Genomic DNA, 26,581 nt, shown 5'->3' with positions numbered 1-26,581 from the left:
ACAAACAGTGAATATGTGAAAATAAAGGATTTTCTCCTGTGCACACATCAGCTCTGAGTCACATAGTGATGATACAACAGAAACACTGAACCAGGATAAGGAGACAAAGACTGGACCACATGGCATAAGTTAATGTGCTTTATTAGGATTCATTGATGGAAAATGTGTCAGACCATCCAAACGATGCAGGTCAAGTTGTGGAACCTTCAGGGTTTAAACGGTCTGATCAGGTTTTGTGCTGTTCGGAGGAAGCGATATAAGCTCTCAGTGGAAGACATCGTGTGGCTACAACTTTCATTTCATAAGATCAAAGTGCAACAGAAACTGCTCAATGTTCATGTCTGAGTCAGAGGTCTGTCCTTCAGGTTTCTGTCTGTGAAGAGACCCAACCATCCTCAGATTATATCTGTATCACATGTTTATATTACTCCTCTGAAAGTGAGTTCATCATGTGAAGCCATTCCTCACAGTTCAACCGTTCAAGTTACAAACAACACATTTGAAGCCTTCGCCACCTACTGCAAGTGACTGGTCAACAGTTCCTCATGTGGTTGACCTTCCAGTATCCTGTTTGCTTGTTTCACATATTATTTGGCAAAATGTGATTTCAAACTGAGGAATCATGAATGGATCCTTTCTTTCAGCAGGCGTCTGTGTCATGATTCAGTATAAAAACATTCCCACGTCTGTGTGATCAGCTGATTAATCCAAACAATGTTGTGCCATCATTCATTCATTGATCTGGAAGACTCCTTATTGCTACAACATGGTCATTTTCCTGTCATCATCTGGTCCAGCAGCTGTGGTGGTCACCAACATCATCATCAGAGCAGTCTTAATAAGGGATCTGGTTACAGTCTGTAACTGTTGTGAAAATCCTTCAAGAGAAATCTGTGATGTAATGCTGATGTCATTAAAAAGTCACATGACTTCAGAGTTTAACTGTCACTCACTGAGTCAGTTCCTGATTGGTTGTCCCGTCTCCTCAGCCCTCCTCCTCCTGCCTCGGACCACAATCCACCTGTGAGATCATCCTCAGCTTCTCCATGTTGGAGTACCTCCTCTGTGATGACGTCACCTCCGCTGACGCTGCCACATTATGGGATGACATATCGGTCGACTCGAACGATTCGCCCTCTCCGTGCATGAGTTTGCTGTAACCCGCGGCGACGGCGCCTAACGGCAGGCTGTGCCTCCTGCAGGGGGGGCCGGGCATGGAGGAGGAGGAGAGGTGGGACAGGGAGGAGAGGGACGGGTGGGAGTGGGTGAGGGTGGAGGAGGAGAGGAGCAGGGCCTGGGAGCCTCCCGCTGCCTTCCTGTGGAAGCCGGGGGAGGTGCAGGACAGAACCGACGGGCTCTCCTGGAAGGGTCTGGGTGGGGGGGCGGTGGAGGAGCACAGTGGAGGTGATGGACTTGTGTCTTCTCCAAACCCCCCCCTCTCCCCTCCTCTCCCACCGTCCTCCCAGGTCCAGTGCGTCCTGGCCCGGGCCGAGTGCCTCCTGTGGGGGACGGGGGGGCGGGGGTGGCGCAGGGGCAAGGTGAACGAGCTGAGCTCCTTCTGTGGGGGGGTGAAGCACGGGGGCAGGGAGAGTCTGTGGGAGTTGGGTGAGGAGGAGAGGGGGGGAGGAAGGTCTGGGTGGTCCTGGAAGATACTGAACACTGGATCTTCTCCTCCATCACTGCCCCCTCCCCCCTCCCCTCTCAGCAGCTGTTGCCCCCCTCCTTCATCTCCACCCCCTCCCTCCTTCCTGCTCATCATGGAGGCGGGGTAAACCCTGGTTTTGGACTCCAGGCTCTTTGATTGGACGTAGTTGACCAGGCCGTTGAGGGGGTTGTTGGAGGAGTGGGGGCCGGAGGAGGAGCTGTGGGGTCTGCGCAGGCTGTGGAGGTCGATGACGGTGGAGTAGATGTCCCGCAGGTTGATGACCTTTGTCTTCTTGTCCCGGTTCTCATGCAGGACGGCGTTGGCACAGATGAAGAGAAAGATACCGATGCCCATGATGAGAGGACCGAAGACCTTCAGCCTATCAGAGTACAGATACCTGCGGAGATATTCAACACAGCCAATCAGATTACATCGATTACAAGTCTACACAAAGAAAAAAGTAACTGCTGCCACTGTGACCCAAACCGCCAGAACTACCTATAGGACTTATAAGAACCCCCCAAAACTACTAAAAGAACAAGAACGATGACAATCAGCAACACAACAATTATAGAACATCATCAGTTCCACTAGAAACTCTGCAGGTTGATTTATTTTCACAAACACAATGATAGCTGAATCAATAGGCTATTATAACTGTAAGACCACTGAAACCCTCAAAGGATCAAACAGACCACCTGAGAGATTACCAGAACCCTCCCATACGAGGACCACCTGAAGGACCACTAAAATGTGTTAGAAATCCAAAGGAATAGAATCGACTGCATTTACAGTATAATAGCGCTGTTCATGGTGGTGGAACCAGTTGTCTGTGGCTCGATCCCCAGATCCTCCACTCCACATGTTGATGTGTCTTTGGGAAAGATACTGGACCCTAACTGGTATTTATATGGTAGAAAAAAAGTCCTGTATGAATGTCTGTGAATGGGTGAATGTGACTAGTAGTGTAAACCCTGTGAGTAGTTGTTAAGGATAGAAAACACCTAAAAGAACCAAGTTGAGAAAAGTAATAGCACACCGATCCCGATCAAACCGCATATTTTGATATATAATTTGTCCTACAACTCGAATTGAAAATCGTCCGGCTTTGCCCGGTGTGCTTGCCCGTGGCCCTAATAATAATATAATGAGAACCAGAGCCTTATTATGAACCAGCAGAACATCTCAAGGTAGGCTTTGTTTTGAAAACAAGCCTACAGCTCCCAATATCTTTGACCAATCAAATCTATTTTGGTCTGGGGGTTCCTGATTGGTTGAGGGGTCGGCCCTTCTCTGTCCTAACAAATCGAGAGGACAGTGTAGGCAAAGACGGTTAGAGAATCTTTAGTGTAGGACCTCCCAACAAAGTAGGGCCGCCCCACCTTTCCTTACTGATAGCTGGAAGGGAAAACACAGTTTTCTTTAAAAGTTTTAACCACCACAACTGCCTGAAGGATTTAGAACAACTTCAGCTACAACAAAGGGACCACAGAAACCACAAAGAGCAGCTGATGTATTATAAACAAGACACTATAACCACCTAAAAAACCTCAAGAAAATCCTCGTCCCTCATTAAACCCTGGAGTAGAGTAGAGTAGAGTAGGCTCCACTGCCCTCAGGCTGTTAGAACATGAACAATGTTTGTTTGTTTCAGTACTTTTTTTGCACTGTATGTTATTTTATTTATGAGGAGCTATACTGTATGTTAGTATATGCAATATACAACAATGACCATCACAACCTGCAACAACCTGAATTACAACAGGAACCTACAGAATCTGGAGAACAATTATAATAGCATGGAACGTCCTTCAGGACACTTCAGAACTTTGCAGCCCTTTGATTCGAAGGAACTAGATTTAGCTTAGACTCAAGACTTTATTTGTCCCAGAAGGGAAATTTGTTTTGTTTTTCTCGACTGTACATTACATAAAGGACATATAAACACACGGAGCAGCAAAACAGAATATCACAGTTAGCACACAGAAGCAGACATATCATGAACAGTGGATGGACATGGTGACAGATTAAAGAAAAAAGAGGAGGAGAATATCAGTGGGGTCTATTCCCACAAGAGCCTTTCTGAGTTGAAGTGTCTGCTACCTATGATCTGAGGGTATTGGGATGGTGTATTGGTTGAGTGGGTGAGTATTGTCCTGTTCTATTGAGATTGCATTGGATCTATTGTTCAGTTCTGTGAGGTTGGGTGTGAGAAAATATGATTTTGGAGGCAAGGTCATTTGGTCTGGTTGGTGACTGAGAGCATGGTGTAGAAGCATTATGCAGCAGTAGATGAGGATTGGTTGAATGATGCTCTACAACCTACTGAAGGAGCTGGCTCATGTTGCAGCAGAGTTTACCTGTCCAGGAAATCCTCCAGAAAGCCTCGTGGAGGATGCTGGGCCGTCCTGTTGAAAGGTTCTGTCTGGTTGAACCTCTCTCCATCACCCCCTCCTCCTCTGTCTCCTCCCCATCTCTCATCACTGCTCGCTGCTCTGTCTCCTCCCCCTCCGTCATCTCCTTCATCTCCTTGGAGTTCCTCCTCCTTCCTTCCCTGAAAACAGTCAGACATTCACAGATCAAAAAGCTGATGTATGGTAAGAATTAAAATCTGTTTCTCAACAAAAAGGTTCACTGTGCTGAACCACTGCCTGTTGAACGAATCACATGACCCTCTGCTGTGGACTGAGCAGGACCATGACCTTTTAACATTATAGAGGTTTATAGTCTTTATACATTTTCAATACAACAGTGTTTAAAAAAAACTTTACATGTAGAGCCTGTCCTGGTGAACTATTTGCATGTGAGGCGTTTATGGAGGATTAGTGAATCGTAGCCTTTATTACCGTTTTTTCCCCCAATAGCCAACACACTAAAATGACATGCTGCATAGCACAAATTTACTGTAAACTCACACACAGAGAGCAAAAGCTCTGTAAGTCTCCAAAACTTTGAACACATTTTCTGCTTTACACACATTTTGCAATTCAAAATGGCACTGAACACGGTTCTCTGCATAAGACAAAGTCACGTGTTGGTCATTTCAAAACACTGCCATTCAAAATGACACTACATGAGCCAATTGGCCAATATACTGTATGTGGCACCTGACCAAACATCTCAATGGTTACAAATGTTACCACTTCAATCAGGAATACAGTAAGCACTACGTAAAAGGCCACCTATTTTATACAACAACAATGGAAGACGTTGCAGAGAGAGGAAGAGCCAGAGTTTTTCTATATTTTTCTTTTTCAGTTTACAGTTTTGTGAGCATAATTTTGTTCACTCCAATCTGCTGTGCATATCTTGCACTGACCTGTTTGGTAAAAAATAAAAGAATAGATACATTTCAACAACATGTGCGTGTATCTGCAAATATTCCTGTGCATATGAACAATCTGAAGAATTCTCTTTGGCAAAGCATAAATATGAGAGTGCTTTTCATTATGCCCAACAGTGTGTAGTTGGTTAGACAAAAATCTGGTAATATGAATAAAATGTGTGCTGTTTGGTGTAAAAGTTTGATTTTGATGGTTGCAGTGCTTCATTTTGCAGGATATATGAGGTCTTCTGCAGTTTGGGTGTGTGGTTTTGTGAATTGTGTTCAGTATTTTGATAAAACCAGGCTAGTTTGCAAAATTGTGTTTTAGCAATTGGAAAAAAAAACCCTGTAATAGCCTGTGTGTGAACCCAGGTTAACCCAGCCCACCAGCCCTCCCCTGGTCTCCTGGGCCCTCATTTATCAACCGTGCGTACGCACAGATCTGTGCGTAATGAGTGCGTAAGAACATTCCCACGCAAAGTATGGAATTTATCAACTTGTACTTGTGCTTAGGAACGTGCGTAAATTTAAGCACAACTCTGACCATGCGTACACACAAAATCTAGTGGTAGAACAGTGAAACTACAAATAGAACCCAGTGGAGGAGTCACAGTGTTCATCTCAAACTTCACACATGTTCCCTGTTTCCTAATTTAAAAAAAATCTCAATTAGTAATTTAGCAGACATTTTGAATGATTGGTGTGACAAGCTATAAAAGTATGCAGGTAGATTTGTGTCGTTATTATTCAATCAAAAAATATATTTTCAATTAAAAAAAAACACTTTTTTTCTTTGATTGAAAATGTTTTTTTTTATTATTATTGAAGTGAATGTTTTTTATTGAAAATATATCTTTTGATTGAAGAATAAAGACACAAATCTACCTTCATGTAAAAGACAGCTTTTTTATTTCTCAGTGATCTTTCCTCTGACCCAACAGAATTAACAGTAGTTGTTACTTTCTCCTATGCAGCATTTTTTATTTTGTTGGTCACACCTGCATTTAGTGTTCCAAACAGTATTTTTTGGTTTGATTCAACTTCTCCTACAAGTAACTCAATCTCGGTATCAGAGAAACTCCTCTTCTCCGCCCTCTTTGCCATGATTTTGGTGTGGGGGAAAAAATCCATTCACGCATTATTAACTCATTGAGTGCCGCGCTCCTTTCCAAAGTTTTAGTCAAGTGTACCGGCAATTTAGACCATTTTTGACTTTTTATGTAGAGCCACAGTGTATTCTATATTATTGCCACCAACACATACTGTAGCTCAATTGAAAGGTTTAACTTAATGCTTCAAATGACCACAAACCGTTTGTTTCTACGTGCCTCCGTTCCTGAGAAAACTCAAGCTAAACATGGCTGGGTTTCACCAAAATCCCTCCTTTTTTTCTAGAAAAGGAGATAGAGCGTCTTTTATGAAAGGTGCGCTGTTTGTGTCTGTCGCTCTTCTGACACTCGCATTTCTGGATCAAAGGGCTCGTATAAGATAAATATATACAACACTGGTTGTTCTATTCACAAATCCACCAGCGGGGGCGGGGGGGGCGCCACTAAACAACAATAACACAGACGCACCGTGCCATGTCACAGCCACTCGCCGCGGAGCGTGAGGGTCTGTCGGCCACAGCGGCTCGCGAACAACGGTCCCGCCGGTGGTCGCGGTCCTGCTGTGGTACGGGTCGGTGATGCCGGTCTGCTTTGGCCCAGAGACCATCAGATTTTACCGCGGGAGGACTTTGGGGAGGACACGGTGTTGCTCGAGGTGAAGACCGGGCGGGACTGTCGGCTGAGAGCTTCCTGGTTCAGCTCCGAGCTGCTGCAGCAGCGCGGGTGAGAGCAGAGCAGCTGCGGAGCAGCTGCGCTGCATCTGCATGCAGAACTCCGTTTGCAGAAGCCGAGTTATGATAAAAACTTCCAGATCATGAGCTGTCATGTGACTTTGATCGTCATCTATTTCAGTTCTCCTCGTCGTAGAGTCCCCAAATTTACATATAATGTGTATTAAAGTGTCTATTTTCATAATATAAAAAAAAAGCAAAAAACGAAAAATCTCCTTTTTGGCACTCAACGCATGGGAACGAAAAACGAGAAATTACGTGGTTGGCACTCAATGAGTTAAAGGGATTGTTGCTACCATATATGGTCAATTGGGGGCGTTTCTGAATGCAAATGACCCTAACCATGGTAGTTAGGAACAGGTGGGATTTATCATCACTGATTACTTACTAGTGTGCGTACGACCGGTGTCCGCACGTTTGATAAATACGGATTTTTTTGTACTTACACACATTCTAAATTTCATTCCTACGACAGAATTTAGAACCTTTTCTACGCACTGTTGATAAATGAGGGCCCTGGTCTGACAGTCTGGACTCCAGACTCTGGAGCTCACCTGGCTGCCAGCAGGTGCAGGTGCAGGTGTGGAGGTGCTGGATGACACCGAGGCCATGGCGCTGCTCTCCTGAGGCTGAGAGCTGAAGAACAGTCCTTCCCTGGGCCAGTAGCCCAGCGCTGCCATGACAACGCCAACCAGCAGGACCAGGATCCCCACCGCCGCCACCAGACCCGAGACCGAGCACAGCTTCAGCTTCCCCTTCACCACCACCACCTCACTTCTCCTGTTGGTTCAGGAGACACTCGAATGTTACATCAGCACAGTGTGTGTGTGTGTGTGTGTTAAAGATGTTCACCTTGAAAATGTTCACTGGCTTTGCCGCATTAGAAACAGTTATTCAGAGTACGCTCAGAAAGACATGATAATAAAGAAGACAATAAAGACTCAGTGATCATCATTAACAGCCTGAGCCACAGGAGTCTCAGCTAAGGAGGAAACTGCAGAGCTCAGCGAGCAGGTTGAATAGAGAGCTGACATGATGGAGCAGAGAGAAGAGCGGGTGAAACAAAAGGCTGAACACAGCGCTAGCCTCCTTCTTCTGCATTACCAAGCTGTGAAGCTACGGCCTAAAGCTGAAGTTGAATGTGGGTAATTCAGTTGAAGACAATACAACACAACAGACATGATGGAAGTGAGGTGAACAGACTGCCTCCAGCACTGCAGCAGCCCTGTCTGCTGAGCTAACCACTGTGTCAACACATGTAGTCAGAGCATCAAACTGATGACTGATACAGTCTAATGCAGCAGATCAGGAGGTTTGAGGATAAGGACAGGCTGAGTTAGCCACAGTGGGAGGTAGGCTACAGGTGGGCGTGGTCCACACTGAGACTAATGAAACTAAAGGGATCGTTCATTCAAAATTGAAATTCCACTCATTATCTACTCACCCTCATGTGGACTAAGGGCTGGGAGAAGTTTCAGAGTCCTCCGTGGCTTCTCTGAGTTACAGCGGGGCTCCGTGCAGCACTGCATGTCCATATGACGGTTTCAAATGGATACCACTTTTCTTCGCAACAAAAAGACACACCAAAAAACATCCAAATACCTCCATGCTGCTCGTATGTAATGTCCGTCTTGTATTGAAGCCCAGAAATGCGAAATTGTTCAGAAAAAAATTGGGTAAGTCTATATTTCAAGCTTGTTTTGTAGCAGAAGCTCCTCTTCCTAGTCTGTCCAAATCTCGCGAGATTTGCGAGATTTCGCATTTCGGGGCTTCAATACAAGACGGACATTACATACGAGCAGCATGGAGGTATTTGGATGATTTTTGGTGTGTCTTTTTGTTACGAAGACAGTTGGTATCCATTTGCAACTGTTATATGGACATGCACTGCTACGCCGAGACCCCCTGTAACTCAGAGAAATTTCAATTTTGGGTGAACTATCCTTTAAGCAAAGTTCAGACAGGAAGACGATCTCTTTAAGCACGCCTCAAAGCCCTCTGTTTTCCAGCTATCCTCTTGCTCCACCCTTATTCTATTTCAACCAGTCACAGTCTGCCATCCTCTTTCTCTTCTACCGATCAGTCAGAAGTGTCAAATTTAAAAGTTCTCTCTCTCTCTCTCCTGTCATCCAGCCGTCATCAGCAAAACTCTCAGCCCACCTCCACCCCAGCACCACCTCCATCAAGATACAGACTGTCTTAATCTGGATCTTCAACCGGGGGGGGGGGGGGCTTAACCTCATCCCCAGATCAGTTTACTCAGCTGGCCTGGTCTACACCCCGTGGTCTAAGCGCCAAAGTTTATTTTGTGCACAATAAATGTAATTTCATCTTCATCTTCAAACCTGGCTCTCATGTTGTAAATAGTCTGTCCTGATTGAAATGACATCTGATGAGTTTGATACGGGCTGAACCACCAATGACTGTTAGTCCAGATAATACACATTCAACATGGAGTCAGTTTCAGCTCAGGAGTTTCATGTTGAAGACTAAATCAAAGTTTATGTGATGGAGGAAACTGGATAAATGGATAAAAGAAGTACAAATTCTTTTTTTTCTTTTTTCTTTTTTTACTGTTTTCACCCTCTTCTCCAGTTCTCTCTTTATCCAGTCCTCCCATTAAGCTGGCCTGCTCTCCCTGCCTTTCCTCCCACCAGAAGCTGCCTCCATTAACTCTTATTAATAATTTACATGTTTTTGCATATTCTGTGTTTTCTTGTCTGTATACAACATCTATTGCACGTCTGGGTGAGGGATCCCTCCTTTGTTGCTTCTCCTGTTTTTTTTCTTGGGAGTTTTTCCTCAGTGGATGTGAGGGTCTAAGGACAGAGGATGTTGTCATGGTGCTGTGTAAAGCCCTTTGAGACAAACTGTTTATAAAAACAGGCTATACAAATAAAATTGCCTTGCCTTGCCATCATGAAAATGGAGGGAAAAAGTAATACTCGAGGGCTTAGAACCAAAAGGGCGTAAGTGACATTTGACAAACTTTACAGGAGAGGCAAAACAAAATTTTGACCAGACTTCAATCAACTGTATTCATTAACCTTAAACCACAACATTGCAACCACAGACATGCTTATATGAATGAGTATTTATGTAATAAACTTATGACATATTAACACAATGAACATGTTCTTAAACATTTTAAAATAAAAAAAATATGTCAAAAACGTCACATACGCCTTTTTGGCACCAAACATTTCCAAGTCTTCTAGGACATATTGGGCGTATCTGCTGAACAATGTATTGAACTGATTGAATAATTAACACTCGAATAAGTAATTAATTGTCATGTAACTCATTCATTAATTATTTTAAAAGGGTCCTATGTTCCCCGCTGTTGCTGATTGATGGACTCTCTCTACTTATCTGGACTCTATCTATCTATCTGGCCTGTCTAGCCTCTACCTGGTCTTTTTACTGTACTAAACTTAACCAACTCCTGTCTTTATTGCCTAAACCCAACCAATGGGACAATTACACTTCTCACTCAAAGTCACAACTCAACTTCTCACTCAAAAATAGGCAAAAATCTGCAAAGTCACAACTCAACTGCAGGTATGGGACAAAAAATGGCATGTTGCCCTGGTCTTTTTGGGGAAAAGCGGGGAACATAGGACCCTTTTTCTATGAAAGGGTTCTATGTTGCCCAGTCACACACATAACAGGTACATAGGAGCCGGGGAACATAGGGATGACTCCAGTAAGGCTCTCAAGGCATGATTCTGTCTTATTGTAATCACTCTTGTGAGGGCATACATTCAAAAACAACTCTGCCTCATCTTTAACTTCTTTAATATAGGATTCATCAGTTTGTTTCATAATATTCATCAAAATCTTTTCTGCCTCAGACAATTCCATGTCTGCAGTTTTCTCAGCCATTTTCAATGCTGTTTAAGGGCAACAACTACACTTACGCCCTTCTGGCTCTGAACAAACATGTGGGTCCGACATGTATTTAGATGTATTTTTCAGTGCCAGAAGCTTCTGGCTCCAAACATTACTCACATTTTTGAGTTAGGTCTTTATGGTTTTGTTGCTTTATTCAATACAGTTTGATCTCAGATGGGTCATTTTGGCATCATTGGATAGGGCTCATCAAGACCTTTCTTTTGATATATAGAACTCATTTTCGCCCAAAATGTCACTTACGCCCTTTTGGTTCTAACCCCTCGTACTGATAATATAACACTTAAAGCAGAAGTAAGCGGAATATTTGTGTTAATTTAAGTCTTAAATAGTTCTATCTTCCGACAGCAATCACTTATATAGAGTGTTTGGTCTGAAACACGGGTCTGTCAGTCACCCTGCTCTGCTGTAAGCCGAGGAGAAAACTTTCCTTGTATCCTACAACCTTTATCCAATGAGGAGAGAGAACGGCATAAAGGGGCGGTCCTCTCTGTGTGTGCAGCCAAGGGATGCGCGTGGATGTGGTGACGTAGGGACGAGGGCGGGGACTGCTAACTCCATCTGCTGACAGGAAGTTAGCCAAAACCACCGGATCGCTTACTTCTGCTTTAAATGAACAACCAGTCAAATAAATGAAATACATGACTAACACAGACTACATTATTGTGCTAACTGCCCTGTCAGTCTTGTCTCATCTACACTGTAAGCCTCTGAACTTTGGGTGGATCCATTTCTTCACTTGTGTGTATATGTGTTTGATAATAACTTTAATTCCTATATTTGTGCTGTGTCCTCTCTGCTGTCTCAGCAGTCCTCCTGCTTCCTCATGCCTCATGTCTGTGTCATCTGGGTCAGCAGGGGATTGGGAAGCTTGCTGAGATAGAAAAGCGTTTAATGAAGGGGTTTTACTGCACACACAGATGTTACTTTAGAATTTATTTAATTGAATGTTGTTTCGTGTTTTTAAGGGGGAATTTCGGAGATTTGTGATATTGGACGACACAAATAATATTTGCCTTGACAAGTTTTTCTTTGTGGGTTCAACCAGCCTACCAACCTATCTCTCTTTACCTCCAGCTTGTGAAAACAGTCCACTGACATAATGCTGACTCAAGACAGAGCTGCAGAGCCTCGCATGCAGCCGTGGTTTATGAGGATCCCAAATGAGCGGATGAATGAAAAGATGTTTAAATGAGTCACAGAGAGGGGGAAGTCAGAGTGACGGTGTTTTTCTCAGCAGCTGAACAAACGCTGCTGATGGAACTGTATGAAGAATTGAAAAATGATCACAAAAAAGGCAAAACTGCTGCTGTTTCTAAAGCCAGAGAGACAATACGACAGAAAAGTGCTGACAGACTAGATGCAGAAGTTACAACTGTTTCATAAAGACATTTAATATCGCCTCTGTATGAAGAGTGCTGCATAAATAACCTGCTCTTCTCTTGCCAATGTATCAATAAATTAACTTTAAAGGGATAGTTCACCCAAAATTCAAATTTCACTCATTATCTACTCACCCTCATATCAACTAAGAGCTGTGAGAATTTTCAGAGTCCTCCGTTCCTTCTCTGAGTTACGGGGGGGTCAGCGCAGCAGTATTTGTCCATATAATGGTTGTCAACCAACTTTCTTTGTCCAAAAAGACACACCAAAAAACATCCAAATACCTCTATACTGCTCGTGTGTAATGTCCCTCTTGTATTGAAGCCCCGACATGAGAAATTGTTCCGAAAAAAATTAAATAAGTCTATATTTTAAGCTTGTTTGTAGCGGAAGCTCCCAGTGTCTCAGTTCACTGCTCTTCCTGTGTCAGTGCAAATCTCGCGTGATTTGCACTGACCGGCGGAACAATTTCTCATGTCGGGGCTTTAATACAAGAGGGACATTACAGACGAGCAGTATGGAGGTATTTGGATGTTTTTTGGTGTGTCTTTTTGGACGAAGAAAGTTGGTATCCATTGACAACCATTATATGGACAAATACTGCTGCGCGGACCCCCCCGTAACTCAGAGAAGGAACGGAGGACTCTGAAAATTCTCACAGCTCATATAGTCGGCATGAGGGTGAGTAGATAATGAGTGAAATTTGAATTTTGGGTGAACTATCCCTTTAAGACAAGTGGACTTGATAATATCAGCAGTGTGTTTAGTGCTTTAGTGGACCACTGTTGAGAGACACATGTAATCTCTCAGGACCCATGACTGCACACCAGCTCATTCATCTCACACTATTATTAAATCTGCTGATGTAACAAGCATACAGTGATATCAGGAGGTGAGGAGTCAGCACACAGAGAGTGTGTAGAGTGGTGCTCAGTGAAGAACGCGGCATTAAAACACCACAAAGACCTCAGAGCTAATTCTGGACTTGAGGAGCACATGTGATGTTCACCCTGCTCCAGTCTGCATGGATGGGATGGGAGCTGAGTGACTGATAGGTGACCATCCAGAGCCTGTTGACCTATTGCATCACAGTGTGGTGTACAGGTTGTTCAGCTGCAGACAGAAAAGCGCTCCAGAGAGAGGAGAAGAACAACATATACACTGCAAAAACTCTAAATCTTACCAAGAATATTTGTCTTATATTTCTTGTAAAAAATGTCTAATTTCTAGTCAAAACTAAACTCTTTTCACTTGTTTTTAGATCATTTTCACTTGCTTCAAACTAATTTGCACTTGAAATAAGTAGAAAAATCTGCCAGTGAAAGCAAGTTTTTTGTGCTTGTAATAAGATTGAGTCTAATTTTAAGAAAGAAAAACTTGCTCCACTATCAGATTTTTCTACTTATTTCAAGTGAAAGTTAGTTTGAAACAATTGAAAATGATCTGAAAACGGGTTAGTTAAAGGGATAGTTCAACATTTTAGCAAATTGGCCCATTGCCATAATCGCTATAGTCATAGCAGTAGGTTCATTACCTTTAATTGTAGGTGTAAGCTATTTTCAGTACGGCGGAGCGCAGCAGCTGGCTGCTCAGAGCTACGCTATGGAGGCTAATGGAATTTCTTGGTTTCCCTCATTAAACTCATCAAATTCAACATCCCAAAACTCCACAGCGCTTTTGTAGACAAGTTGTGACCTGCACAACCACCACGCTATGAGATAATGACGGAACGATACGAAACGGAGCCGTTTTCGAGGTAAATACAGGGTAAATACGGAGACTGCTTGCTGAAAAACTGTCCCTGAACGCAACGCGCATCAGCGGTTTTGTATGAATTAACCTCGAAAACGGCTCCGTTTCGTATCGTTCCGTTATTATCTCATAGCGTGGTGATTGTGCAGCTCACAACTTGTCTACAAAAGCGCTGTGGAGTTTTGGGATTTTGTATTTGATGAGTTTGATGAGGGAAACCAAGAAATTCCCTTAGCCTCCATAGCGTAGCTCTGAGCAGCCTGCTGCTGCGCTCCGCTGTACTAAAAATAGCTTACACCTACAATTAAAGGTAACGAACCTACTGCTATGACTATAGCAATTATGGCAATGGGCCAATTTGCCAAAATGTTGAACTATCCCTTTAAGTTAATTTTTAGGTGATGAGTCTAATTTTAAGCGGAAAGAGATTAGTTTTGACTAGATATGAGACAAATATTCTTGGAAAGATTTTGAGTTTTTGCAGTGTAACCTCCAGAACACATTGCCAGATTACACAACTAACATCACTTAGCACTCCACACTACACACCCCAGCCAACACTTGTTTGAACTGTTGCCCTCTGGCAGGCGACGCAACACACACACACACTGCCAGGGTCAGACGAAACAACTTGTGCTTAACCTCAAGTTTTGCTTTTACATTTGACCTGTTTGTTGTGCTGCCTCTGTCTCTGTCTCTGTCTCTGTCTCTGTCTTGTATTTTTGAGGTTGGAGGTTTTTCAGGTTCTTCAGGTTCAGACTGCAGCTTCTCCAACTCTTCAGTTGTTACACTTTAGCTTCAGGATCTCCTTCTGCCTTTTCAGCAACTCTGCAGCTTTTTTAAACCGTTTTAGCCCATTCAGTTTCCAGCTCACGACTTCTGCTTTTCCGCTATCGATTCAGCTACCTCATCATTCCTTTAACCTGATTCACTTCAGCAGCCCCACACATTTTTTTTTTTTTTTTTGCTGGAAATGCAATATAGTCAGCATTTTAATCTTGTTGGGTGTTACAAATTGCATTTATACTCTAGTTAGTTACATGTATTGTCCTGCCGTCCTATATTGGATGTGGATGGTGCCCCAGCTGTTACAACATCAGTATGTATTACATTATGTGTTTGCGTTTGTGTGTGTGTGTGTGTGGGTGTGTGTGTGTGTGTGTGTGTGTGTGTGTGTGTGTGTGTGTGTGTGTGTGTGTGTGTGTGTGTGTGTGTGTGTGTGTGTGTGTGTGTGTGTGTGTGTGTGTGTGTGTGTGTGTGTGTGTGAGTTACTTTTTCTTCTTCTTCTTCTTGTGTGCGTGTGGTTTATGAGGTTTGGACTTCAATGAGTCCTGTCTCCGGGCGTTGATGCGCAGGAGGCCGCCAGTTGCGATCATCACCACTCAGTAATCACACAGCAGCTCAGCAGGTGAAGCTGTGTCCAACTGGACTCAGTAACCAACGTCCTGTGAGAGAGACACACACGTCCACGTTAGAAACTGTTTTCTTGTCTGTACACAACATCTATTACACATCTGGGTGAGAGCTCCCTCCTCTGTAGCTCACCCATACTGTAGGTTCCTCCTGGAAATGGGCTCCCCTGAAATGTCCAGTATATGTATGTGTATGTATGTATATCCACAATATGTGTGACTGCAAATAACTGTATGTATTATCTGTGTATATTGAGTTTTATATTTTGTATTTATTGTTCTTATTCTTGTTTTACTGACTGCAGCAACCAGGAGAAGCACTCCTCATGTTGTTGTTACCCGCTGTACACTAACAATATTCTATTTTATTCTATTCCTCCCACAATACACTGCTAATCCTTTGCAGACACATTGTTGGTGAGACACTACAGGCAAAAACACTGTTTTTTCATGCAGTGATCAATGTTAAGATTTTGGGCTATTTTTTTTCCTTAACATGTATTCTTTCAGAAAACTCAAAAGAAATGGTAGAAAAAAAATCGACATTAAGGTTTTTATTTTACTTCATTTTGTCTTCTATCGTCAGTAGATTTCTCCTTAAAAGTTAACAGCTACTGTGACATACTGTGCTGTGCTTGTTGTCTGACCCATGTCATGTAAGGCGTCATTGTAAAGCTCTCTCTCTCCTGAACAATGATGTAGGCTCCAAAAATTGTCATTTCCTTTGTATCCGCAACCAATCGTAAAAGTATGATTTACATTAACAATCTATTTTACAGGACAAGTCTTTAAAGGCCGTTTTCTCAAAATGAGTATTTCCTCAGACTCTGAGCTAGAAATCTCAACTTCAGCAGTAGACACCAAACCTTCCAGTTTTTTTCCTGTCTATATTCTGAAGGTTTTTACAGAGGGGGCAGATTGTTGATATATCATTCACAGCCTCATTTATACAACATTTTATTCCTAAAAACATGCCAAAATTAGATTTTTTTTAAGGGCTTGTGACAGTATTTTCTCATTTACAGAGTGATTAAAAGAGATATCCAAAATCCCCTCTGTAAAAACTTCTGACTCTAATATGTCAACAAAATAAAACAAGAATTTTGAAAGGGGCTTTATCCAATTTTCAGATTTCGGTTCTGGAAATGTATGCAAATTAGCGCATATTTCATCAGATATTGCCTCATTTACACATTTAAACATAACATTTGACAAAACTTGTAATACAAAAAATATTTGTCTTAATGTAAGTGATAAACTTGGGAAGTTTCATGGTGATATCTGTTAGTAAATTTGTTTTACCCTATTCACCTGTAGTGACCATTGTCATAGTTGAGTGTTTTAATCTCCAGACTCACAGCTCTGCACCTGCTCCCCTCACCCCGATCAGGACTGATCATCCAATCAGTATGATCTGTGTTTCAATACTCATCAGTACAGATTGTTACGGATCTGTCTATTACAGTATGATGGACACAGTATGATGATGTGTATCACTGTTTGATCAATACTGATCAGTCTATGGATCTCTAAAGCAGAATACTGACCAATCCTCAGCCAATACTGCTACGTATTGATCCATGCATTGCAAAAACAATCAGCACTCACCAAACTCATTTAGTCGATCAGTGCTGCTTCACACTGATCAATACACTTCATCACTAATCACTGCTGCCCATCCTGTTCAGTATTGATCATCAATACAGCCAGCAGAGCTAATCACTCACCGCTGAAGAACACTGGCCAATACTCCATCAATTCTCATCAGCAATGACACACATGCACACAGCACACAGCAAACATGACACATCAGAAAAGTTGTATGGTTTTGATCGGCATTGATCAGTATTGACAGTATTCGACATAGACAAATGATTAGCGCTGATCAGTATTGACAGTCAGTTCTTAATTGGATGACAAATTGCACTGATCAATAATTATGAGACAGGTGACTATTAGATTGTGGAGTGTGTCAATACGGATCATAACCATCAGTATTGATCAGTATCTGTCAGTATTGATCTGTAAAAATCAACACTAATCAGTATCTGTCAGTATTGATCATTAGAGATCAGTATCTGTCAGTATTGATCATTAGACATCAGTATCTGTCAGTATTGATCATTAGAGATCAGTATCTGTCAGTATTGATCATTAGAGATCAGTATCTGTCAGTATTGATCATTTATCATAAGTACCGATCAATACTGTTCTGTTCAAAGCAAATCAATCAGTACTGCAGAATACGGACCGATACTGATCAATAACAGCACACACATGGACACCACAACACAGAACACACACACAGACACACACACACACACCACAGTAGAACATACAGTAATAGAAGGTATTGTTGTTCTCACAGTTGGAGCTTCTATCCGTTCATGTGTCTTGTCTTAACTCCTCATCTTCGTCGTCCTGCTCCTCCTCCTCCTCCTCCTGCTGCTGCTGCTGCTGCTCCGAGGTTTAAATCTCCTCCCCTCCCCCCGCTGCTCCTCCCACCTCTCTCTCTGTTGGTTTAAACCTCTCTCGCCCCCTCAGTGTTTCTGCGGCGATGTGGAGTAAACGAAGGTCCTCCTACAACAGAGAGACAGACAGGTGGAGACAGAGAGACGGCTTCCTCCCACTGCCGCTGCTGAAAACACCTCAGTTTACCTCTGACTCTCCATCCATCTGTCTGTCTGTGTGTCTGTCTGTCTCTGTCTCTCTGGACCAGTCTGACTGTCCTCCTGTCTGTCCCACAAGCTGTCTGTCTGTATCTGTTAGACTGACAGTACAGTGATCCAGTCCTGACTGTCTTAGTCCTCCGCTGTGCTCCGATCGTGGACCAGCAGTCACACGATTCTGGGATGTTGCTGTTGCTAGGAGACAGAGCCGGGCTGCATTTGAACAATAGATTTCTGTACAATCTGAGGAAGTTTGTCCCTTTTGAGACCCCATACACCCAACATCAAAAACTCTTGATCATCAAAGACTCTGTCATCCTTACTCACACCTGCTGTACAACATGGGTGAATTCTAGGTGAACTGAGCACTGTAAAAAAAAATATGGTTAAGACGGAGGAAATAAAAACTCCACTCTGTCTCCCAGGCTGCATTTCACCAACAAACCGCTGTTAAATAGCGTCTCTCGTGATGCTCAGGTTGGACTGATGTCCTGTGGAGTCAGCAGCTGTCTCCACCCCTGTTGCTGTGTGAATATGGAGCTGCTCCTCAGCCGCTACCATTCAACCACAGAAGAAGACAAGGTCATTAAGGAGCCAGTCAGAGCACTGACGCTGGAAACAGACTGAGTGTCTTTTGGTGTCAGAAACGTGTAAAAGCTTCAGTGGGATTTTCATGGAACTGAAAAGGGTTGCATCACAAAGATCATCCAGGTTGGGCCTCCTGTTAAAACTGCATTAAGATAGTTCACCCAAAATTCAAATTTCAAATTTTTTGGCTCATTATCTACTCACCCTCATGTCGACTAAGGGTTGGGAGAAGTTTCAGAGTCCTCCGTGCCTTTTTGGAGTTACAGGGGGGGTCCGTGCAGCACTGCACTGCCATATGAAGGTCGCGAACGGGGCTCACTTTTCTTCGTCCAAAAAGACACACCAAAAACCATCCAAATACCTCCTTAAAAATTAAATATGTCTATATTTCAAGCTTGTTTGTAGCGGAAGTCTCAGTTCACTGCTCTTCCTGTGTCAGACACCGGCAGAGCAGTGAACAGACGAGCACTATGGAGGTATTTGGATGTTTTTTGGTGTGTCTTTTTTTTTTTTTTTTTTACTTTATTTTTAAAGTCACCACGTGTCTGTACATTTACATGTACACATGAAAGAAGGTCACGAGACATAGACAACATAACAGTCACAACATCATACACATAGAAAAAGAAGAGGAAAAAGAGAAAACAAAGCAAAACAAAAAAAAAACATATGACATCAACAATCACATAGACAGACACTCAGAAAATAAATAATAAATAAGCATTAAAAAAAAGAAAAAAAAAAGAAAAAAAAGAAAAATTACAACGAGCAGGATAATCACAGTTACAACAACAAAATTATGATGATTAAATCAATTGTAGTAGGTTGACCACTTGGCCCATCTTATCTCATATAGTCTGAGGTTACCCCTCATTTTATATGTTACATACTCCATTTGATGTACCTGTTGAATGGTATCCCTCCATTTTTCTATTGTTGGCTGGGTTTTCTGAAGCCAGTTTCTGGTGATTTGTTTTAGAGCAGTTATACGCAGCACCCTGAGCAAATAGTCGTCATTTTCCTCATGGGGTGTGTCTATGGTCCTTCCCAATAGCATATACTCCATATTTAATTGTACAGCACATCTTAAAATATGACTGATTTCTTTCTGTACCTTTTCCCAGAATATTTGCAAAATGGGACATGACCAGAATATATGTTGAACATTAGCGTATGGTTCGCCACATTCCCTCCAGCAGCTTGCTGATATTTTATTATTATATTTAGCTTGCTGCACTGGTGTTATGAAGTATCGTGATTGTATTTTCCATGCATATTCCCTCCAATACGGCGATACAGTTGTTGTGTGAACATTCTGATTCATTTCCTTCCAACTCTCCTCTGATAGGTCTATATTCAATTCTTCTTCCCATTTCAGTTTTGCCTTTGTATCTTGATATTTACAGTTATTTTCCAAAATAGTATATACAGCCGAGATTTGATGTGGGACTTTAATTTTATCATAATTCTTTATCAAAAATTGTACCAGTGGATGTAAGTCTCTACTGGTCTTATTTTTTATTTCACTATTTTGGATATAACTTCTTATTTGTAAATATCGGAAGAAGTGGGAATGCGGCAAACGATACGCTTTACTTAAAGATTCAAATTGTATTATTCCCTTCTCATTTAAGCACTGCCCAAAAATGGTCAGTCCCTTTTGTGCCCAGATGTCGAAGGCATCATCCGTTTTGTTAGGCATGAATTCAGGGTCTTCTTTTATCTCTCTCAGAGCCAGTAAGTCTTTCTTTACTTCAACAACATTTTTAATTCTAGCCCAAATTTCTAGAGTGTTTCTAAGTGATATATTATCTTTTACTGGTACTTTTCGTTGGTATTCTGTACAGAAAGGAATCGTTTTTATTGAACCATGACACATAAACATCTCTATTGATCTCCACTTTGCCTCTGAGTTGTCATTTAACCAGGTACGTATGTGCTTCATTTGCGCTGCCATATAATAATGCTTCAAGTTTGGGAGGGCAAGTCCCCCCCTCTCTTTGGGCATTTTCAAAGTCTTCATCTTAACTCTAGGTTTCTTATCATCCCATATAAATTTACCAATCATTGTATCCCAGATTTTAAAAGTGTTCACACATATATATAATGGTATTGTTTGAAATAAAAATAAGAAACGAGGGAGTACATTCATTCTGATTGCATCTATTCTTCTACCCAAAGACCATATAGCTAATTTCCACCTATGCATATCCTGTCTAACATGTGCTTCCAAGTCTTTGTAATTCAGCTGATACAATAATTTATTATTCTCTGGTAGCACAGTTCCTAGGTACTTTATTCTATCCCTGTCCCACTGCCATGGGTAGTTACTCTTCACCTCTCTACTAACTGGGGCTCCTAGAACCATTGCTTCACACTTCTGTATATTTAGTTTATATCCTGACACATTACTATAATTATCAATAACCTGCATAAGAGCTGGTAATGATTTTTCTAGATTTGTAAGATATAAGACCACGTCGTCCGCGTATAAAGCCAATTTATGAGATTGCTCTGCTACTTTCACCCCCTCAATTTCGTTTGTTGCTCTGATACATGCTGCCAGGGGTTCAATACAGATTGCAAAGATCAGAGGAGATAGGGGATCTCCCTGTCTTGTTCCCCGTTGTAGTTCAAAACTATCCGAGAGAGTCCCATTTACTCTGATCTGTGCTTTTGAACTACTATACATAGCATGGAGCCATTTGATAAAGGTGTCATGAAAACCAAATCTGCTACAAGTTTCAAATATAAAAGGCCATGACACCCTGTCAAAGGCCTTTTCGGCATCCAGGGTAAGAATCAGCGTTTGAGTGTTCATTTTCTTTGAGAAATCTATTATATTCAATGTTCGTCTTACGTTATCTGATAAATATCTATCTGGAATAAAACCAGTTTGGTCAGGGTCTATAATAAATGGGATGATCTTTGATAATCTATTTGCTATAATGCTGCTTAGCAGCTTCTGATCCACATTTAATAAAGTTATGGGTCTATAGGATCCACAACTTGTAGGGTCTTTCCCTTCTTTATGTATGACTGTAACTATTGAGTTACGCCATGTATTTGCCCACTGACCATGGTTTAGTGCCCAATTAAAGGCTCTTTCCAAAACTAACAGTAACTCTTTGCTAAATTCTTTATAAAATTCCCCTGTAAAACCATCGCTTCCTGGGCTTTTGCCGTTCTTTAACTTTTTTATCACCACCATGATCTCCTCTGGGGTAACTGCTGATGTCAAGTTTGCATTTTGTTCCGCTGTTACTTGCGGTAAGTTTATTCCAGATAGATATTCCTTAACTCCGTTTTGCTGAGTCAAATTATTGTCTGAACTATACAATTGTTCATAATATTTAGCAAATTCATGTGCAATATCCCTCTTGCCTTTAACCATTACGTCCCTAGTTTGATTTTTGATTGCTACTATATTTGATTTTTCCTGTTGTTTTTTTAATTTATAGGCCAAATTTTTCATTGCTTTTGCCCCGCTGTCAAAATATTTCTGTTTTGTAAAAACCAGAGCTTTCTCTGCTTCCATAGTTAATAATCTATCCAATTCATTTCTAAATTTATTTAAAGATTGCAGATCAGAACTACAACCTGTCTCCTTATGCTTAGATTCTAATGTCTTAATTGATTGTTCTAATTCCTTTGTTCTTTTCTCCCTTTCTTTCTTCTTGTATGAAGCAAATGATATAATTTCCCCTCTTAAAACAACTTTCATTCCCTCCCACAGTATAAGTGGGTCTACTTCTCCTGTATCATTAATCTCTAAGTAATTTTTGAGGGCTGATTTTATTTTAGTCTTAAAATCATCTATCTGTAGCAGGGAGTTGTTTAACCTCCATGTCTTCTGACCTTTCTCTAAGTCAAAGTTCAATTTTAAAGATATCAGAGCATGATCAGACAATGTAATTTCCTTTATGTGACATTCTGCAACCATTGATATGTGGTTCTTAAACATGAAAAAATAATCAAGCCTTGAATATTTACAGAAAGATTTTGAAAAGAAGGTGTAGTCTCTCTCTTTCGGATGAAGGGCTCTCCATACATCTGTCAGCCCTATTTCTTTCACAGCTCCTCTCATTATTTTGGCTGCTTGGTTTGAACTATGTAGTCGAACACTTTGTGTATCCTTACTTGGGTCCATTATGAGGTTAAAGTCACCAGCGGCAATAGTGACTCCTTGACTTTCCAATACAATCATTTCAACAACCTTTTTAATTAAATCTGGACCTTCTTCAGGAGGATTGTAAACATTCATAAATGAAACCAATACATGTTCAATCATTCCCACAACCATTACATATCTGCCTTCTTTATCAGCAATTAATTTCTTCAGTGTGAAGCCTGTTTGAGGCATTATTAAAACTGCAACCCCTCTTCTACAGGATTTATATGAAGAGTAATATACCTGGGCATTCGTAAGTTTCTTAAGTTTTTCATGTTCTGATGATACGAGATGTGTCTCTTGTAAAAAAATTATATCTCCCTTTTCTTTTTTAAGCTTTACTAGTAGTTTCTTACGCTTAATTGGGTTATTGATACCATTCACATTATATGAAATTATATTTAAAGCTTTCATTTATTAGAAGAGGGGTTTGACAGGTACAATTGATTAATATTTTTTACATCTTCCTTGTTAGTTAATAAATCCTTGGTCCTACTACTTTTCAACTCATTGTGATTAACCATAAAAAGTGAACAACATACATAAATCCCATCTACAAAAATAAAGAAAACCTGACTTCCAAAGGTAGCAGTCCCTACAAGACTGCCTGTAGATTGATGATTCCCTAAAAAAAAATAGGAATCTGGGGCCTCTACTAAGAATTGCCCCAATTGAAAAAGCAACAGCAGCTTATCAAACACAAGCTGCATTATATATGTCACTGTGAATACCCCCCCCCACCCCCCCAAAAAGAGAAAGAGAAGAAGAAGAAAAAAAAAAACATCCCCCCCAAAAAAAGAGAATGAGTTCATGTCCTTGTCCTTTCTTCATCTTTGTGCAAGTTGTGTGTGTGTGTGTGTGTGTGTGTGTGTGTGTGTGTGTGTGTGTGTGTGTGTGTGTGTGTGTGTGTGTGTGTGTGTGTGTGTGTGTGTGTGTGTGTGTGTGTGTGTGTGTGTGTGCGCGCGTCTCAGTCCATATGCATTTGTTTGTGTCGGGCAAGTTCTATCACAGTACCTTTAGGGCTCGAATAGGTTTCCTCTCATCTCCTTCAGCAGATCCTCAGCAGTCTTATATTCTTCTCTCTGCCTCCCATGCTCCTCAAACGATGCTGCTCCTGGTGTGTCTTCGGCTTGTAGCCTGGCTCCCTGGTCTCCTTGGTGTTGAACTCCGCTGACCGTGCCCCGTGCGTGAAGGGCTGCCGCCGCCTCCCTCGCCGTGTTGTACGTCTGGGATCCCTCGCTGCCAAATACCTTTAACTTCGATGGGTAGATAATATGCGATTTCACCCCTTTCTCTCGTAGCTCTTTCCTTATTGGGGCATATAGGCTTCTCTCTTTTTGTATTTTGGAGGAGAAGTCCTGGTCGAAGAAAATCCGGCTGTCCTCGTATCTTATTACTTTCTTGGTCCACGCCGCACGAAGGACTCTTTGACGTGTATCCCATGTCAGAAATCTTGCTATGATTGAGCGTGGAGCCGCTCCACTATGTACCGGTTTCCTCTGAAACGATCGGTGTGCGGCGACAATGTCAAGTTGTACTGCTGGTATCTCCAGCTTCTCCGATATCAGTGTCTTTAAAAACTTAACAATGTCGCCTCCCTCTGCTCCTTCTTTCACCTGGTGGATCCTGATGTTGTTCTGTCTAGATTTGTTTTCCAAATATTCCATTTTTTCCACCAGGTGCTTTTCTTGCTGCAGCAGGTGTGTTAATGCTCTGGCGTTGACCATCTCGTTCTCCTCCAACTTATTCACTCTTTGTTCAACAGCCAGGATATTTTCATTTGCGCCGTTAAGTGATGTTTGCATTTCTCTCACCTCTGTTCTTAAATTCTGGAGCTCTTTTCTCGTTTCATCTGATCGTTTATGAAAATCCGACCTGAAGTCCTTGATTTGTGCAGCAATATCGTCTTTTATGCTCAGCACCAGCCTTTCCAAACTTTTCCTGGCGTCCTCTTCCGCGTTCGCCATTCTGATTGTTTGCTGTTGTTCGCGTTTGTCCTTTATCTTTTTAGTTTTCGCCACCTCCGTGATCGCACCAGAGCGCAAGTTCATTCCACAGTCTTCTACTTGTTTCTCATGGGAAAGTTTCAAGCAGATATCAAAAATAACGATTTTTTAGGGGGGGTGTATCGGAGAGTATTAACACAGCCGCATATCCCCGCGTGCGCTCAACCGGAAGTCTCAAGGTGTGTCTTTTTGGACGAAGAAAAGTGAGCCCCGTTCGCCACTGTCATATGGACATGCAGTGCTGCGCCGAGCCCCGCTGTAACTCAGAGAAGGCACGGAGGACTCTGAAACTTCTCCCAACCCTTAGTCGATATGAGGGTGAGTAGAAAATGAGTGAAATTTGAATTTTGGGTGAACTATCCCTTTAATACTTCTTTTGGTCTCTGTCCATATTGACATGATAGCATCATATACTGTCCTGCAGATTTGTTTGGCTCCACATCCATGATGCAAATCTCCTGTTCCACCACATCCCAAAGTTCCTCCATTGGTGACAGTGGAGGCCATTTACAATGAGCTCATTCAATTCACATTCAAGAAACCAGTTTGAGATGATCTGACCTTTTCGACATGGTGAGTCATGCAGCTGGAAGTAGCCGTCAGAAGGTCGGGACATAAAGGGATGATGTGGTCAGCAACAATATTCAGGTATGGCTTTGACATTTAAATGGTGCTCAGTTGGTACCAATGGGCCCCAAAACATATCCTGCATAGCATTACACCACCAGCAGCAGCCTGAACCTTTTGATACCAGGCAGGATGGATCCATGTTGTCATGCTGTTCATGTCAGATTCTGACCCTACCATCTGAACGTTGCAGCAGAAGTCCAGACTCATCAGAGCAGGAAATCTGTAGCTTCAGTTTCTATAGTTGTTAGTTGACAGGAGCGATACCCAGTGTGGTTTCCCGCTGCTGGAGCCCATCTGCTTCAAGGTTGGATGTGTTGTCCATTCAGGCCTCCCTCTGGTGGATGGTGGCAGTGCAGGTGGGCTTTTCAGGCCTTTATTTTGAAAGTATGGGAGACACAGGAAATAAAGGAGAGAGAGGGGGTTGACATCTCTAAATTGGATTGGAACCGGGCTAGGATTAAGCCTATGGTAAACCTCTGGAGCGGCCCTACATCACTAAGCTGTAGATGGAGATATCTGCAGACAGTGATGTGTAGTAATTCACCTGGTTAATGAGAGCAAACAAACCAATATCAGATCAGATACTTTATTGAACTCATCAAACACCGACAAGGACAGATTGTTGAAAACATTAGAACAATCTGCAGATTTTAAATTTATCTGCTGTTTCTGTGCAAACCTATGGAAAAACATATGCCCCTGTCCTAGATGTGACATCACAGAGGTCTAGGAGTCAAAGTTGGCTTCCTGTCAGATTGTCTGAGTCAAATACAAATATATATTCTTATTTAAACTTTAAAATAGACTCTATAGACACAGTAGATAACAATAGATACTCTTCATAACACAGGAATAAAATCATAAATAGAAAACATCCAACCACAGCGGAGGGAGCGGGACTTTTGGATGATGTCATTGATTATAGATGAAACCTGGAGTCTACCTGACAGGTTGGAGATTATAGGGACTTTAAAGGGATAGTTCACCCAAAATTCAAATTTCACTCATTATCTACTCACCTTCATGTCGACCAAGAGCTGTGAGAATTTTCAGAGTCCTCCGTTCCTTCTCTGAGTTACGGGGGTACCAACTTTCTTCATCCAAAAAGACACACCAAAAAACATCCAAATACCTCCATACTGCTCGTCTGTAATGTCCCTCTTGTATTGAAGCCCCGACATGAGAAATTGTTCCGCCGGTCAGTGCAAATCACGCGAGATTTGCACTGACACAGGAAGAGCAGTGAAC

General features: G+C 42.0%; 2 protein-coding genes across 2 annotated transcripts in view; both read right to left on the bottom strand.

Moving 5' to 3' along the window:
• tubb6 (tubulin, beta 6 class V) overlaps window positions 1-26,581 on the bottom strand; it is a 403,096-nt gene that overhangs the window by 367,915 nt on the left and 8,600 nt on the right. The window lies entirely within an intron of this gene.
• Window positions 986-15,233, bottom strand: tmem200ca (transmembrane protein 200C-a; the record flags this gene model as incomplete). The annotated part of the gene is made up of 4 exons (XM_083995327.1): window positions 986-2,042; window positions 4,006-4,043; window positions 7,365-7,590; window positions 15,130-15,233. The coding sequence occupies 4 exons, from the start codon at window positions 15,231-15,233 to the stop codon at window positions 986-988; spliced, it is 1,425 nt and encodes a 474-aa protein (XP_083851453.1).

This window comes from Trachurus trachurus (assembly GCF_905171665.1).
Source record: "Trachurus trachurus genome assembly, chromosome: 20".
NCBI classification, from domain to species: Eukaryota; Metazoa; Chordata; class Actinopteri; order Carangiformes; family Carangidae; genus Trachurus; species Trachurus trachurus.
Note: the sequence above shows the minus strand (reverse complement) of the source record. Positions and strands in the feature narration are given on the sequence as shown.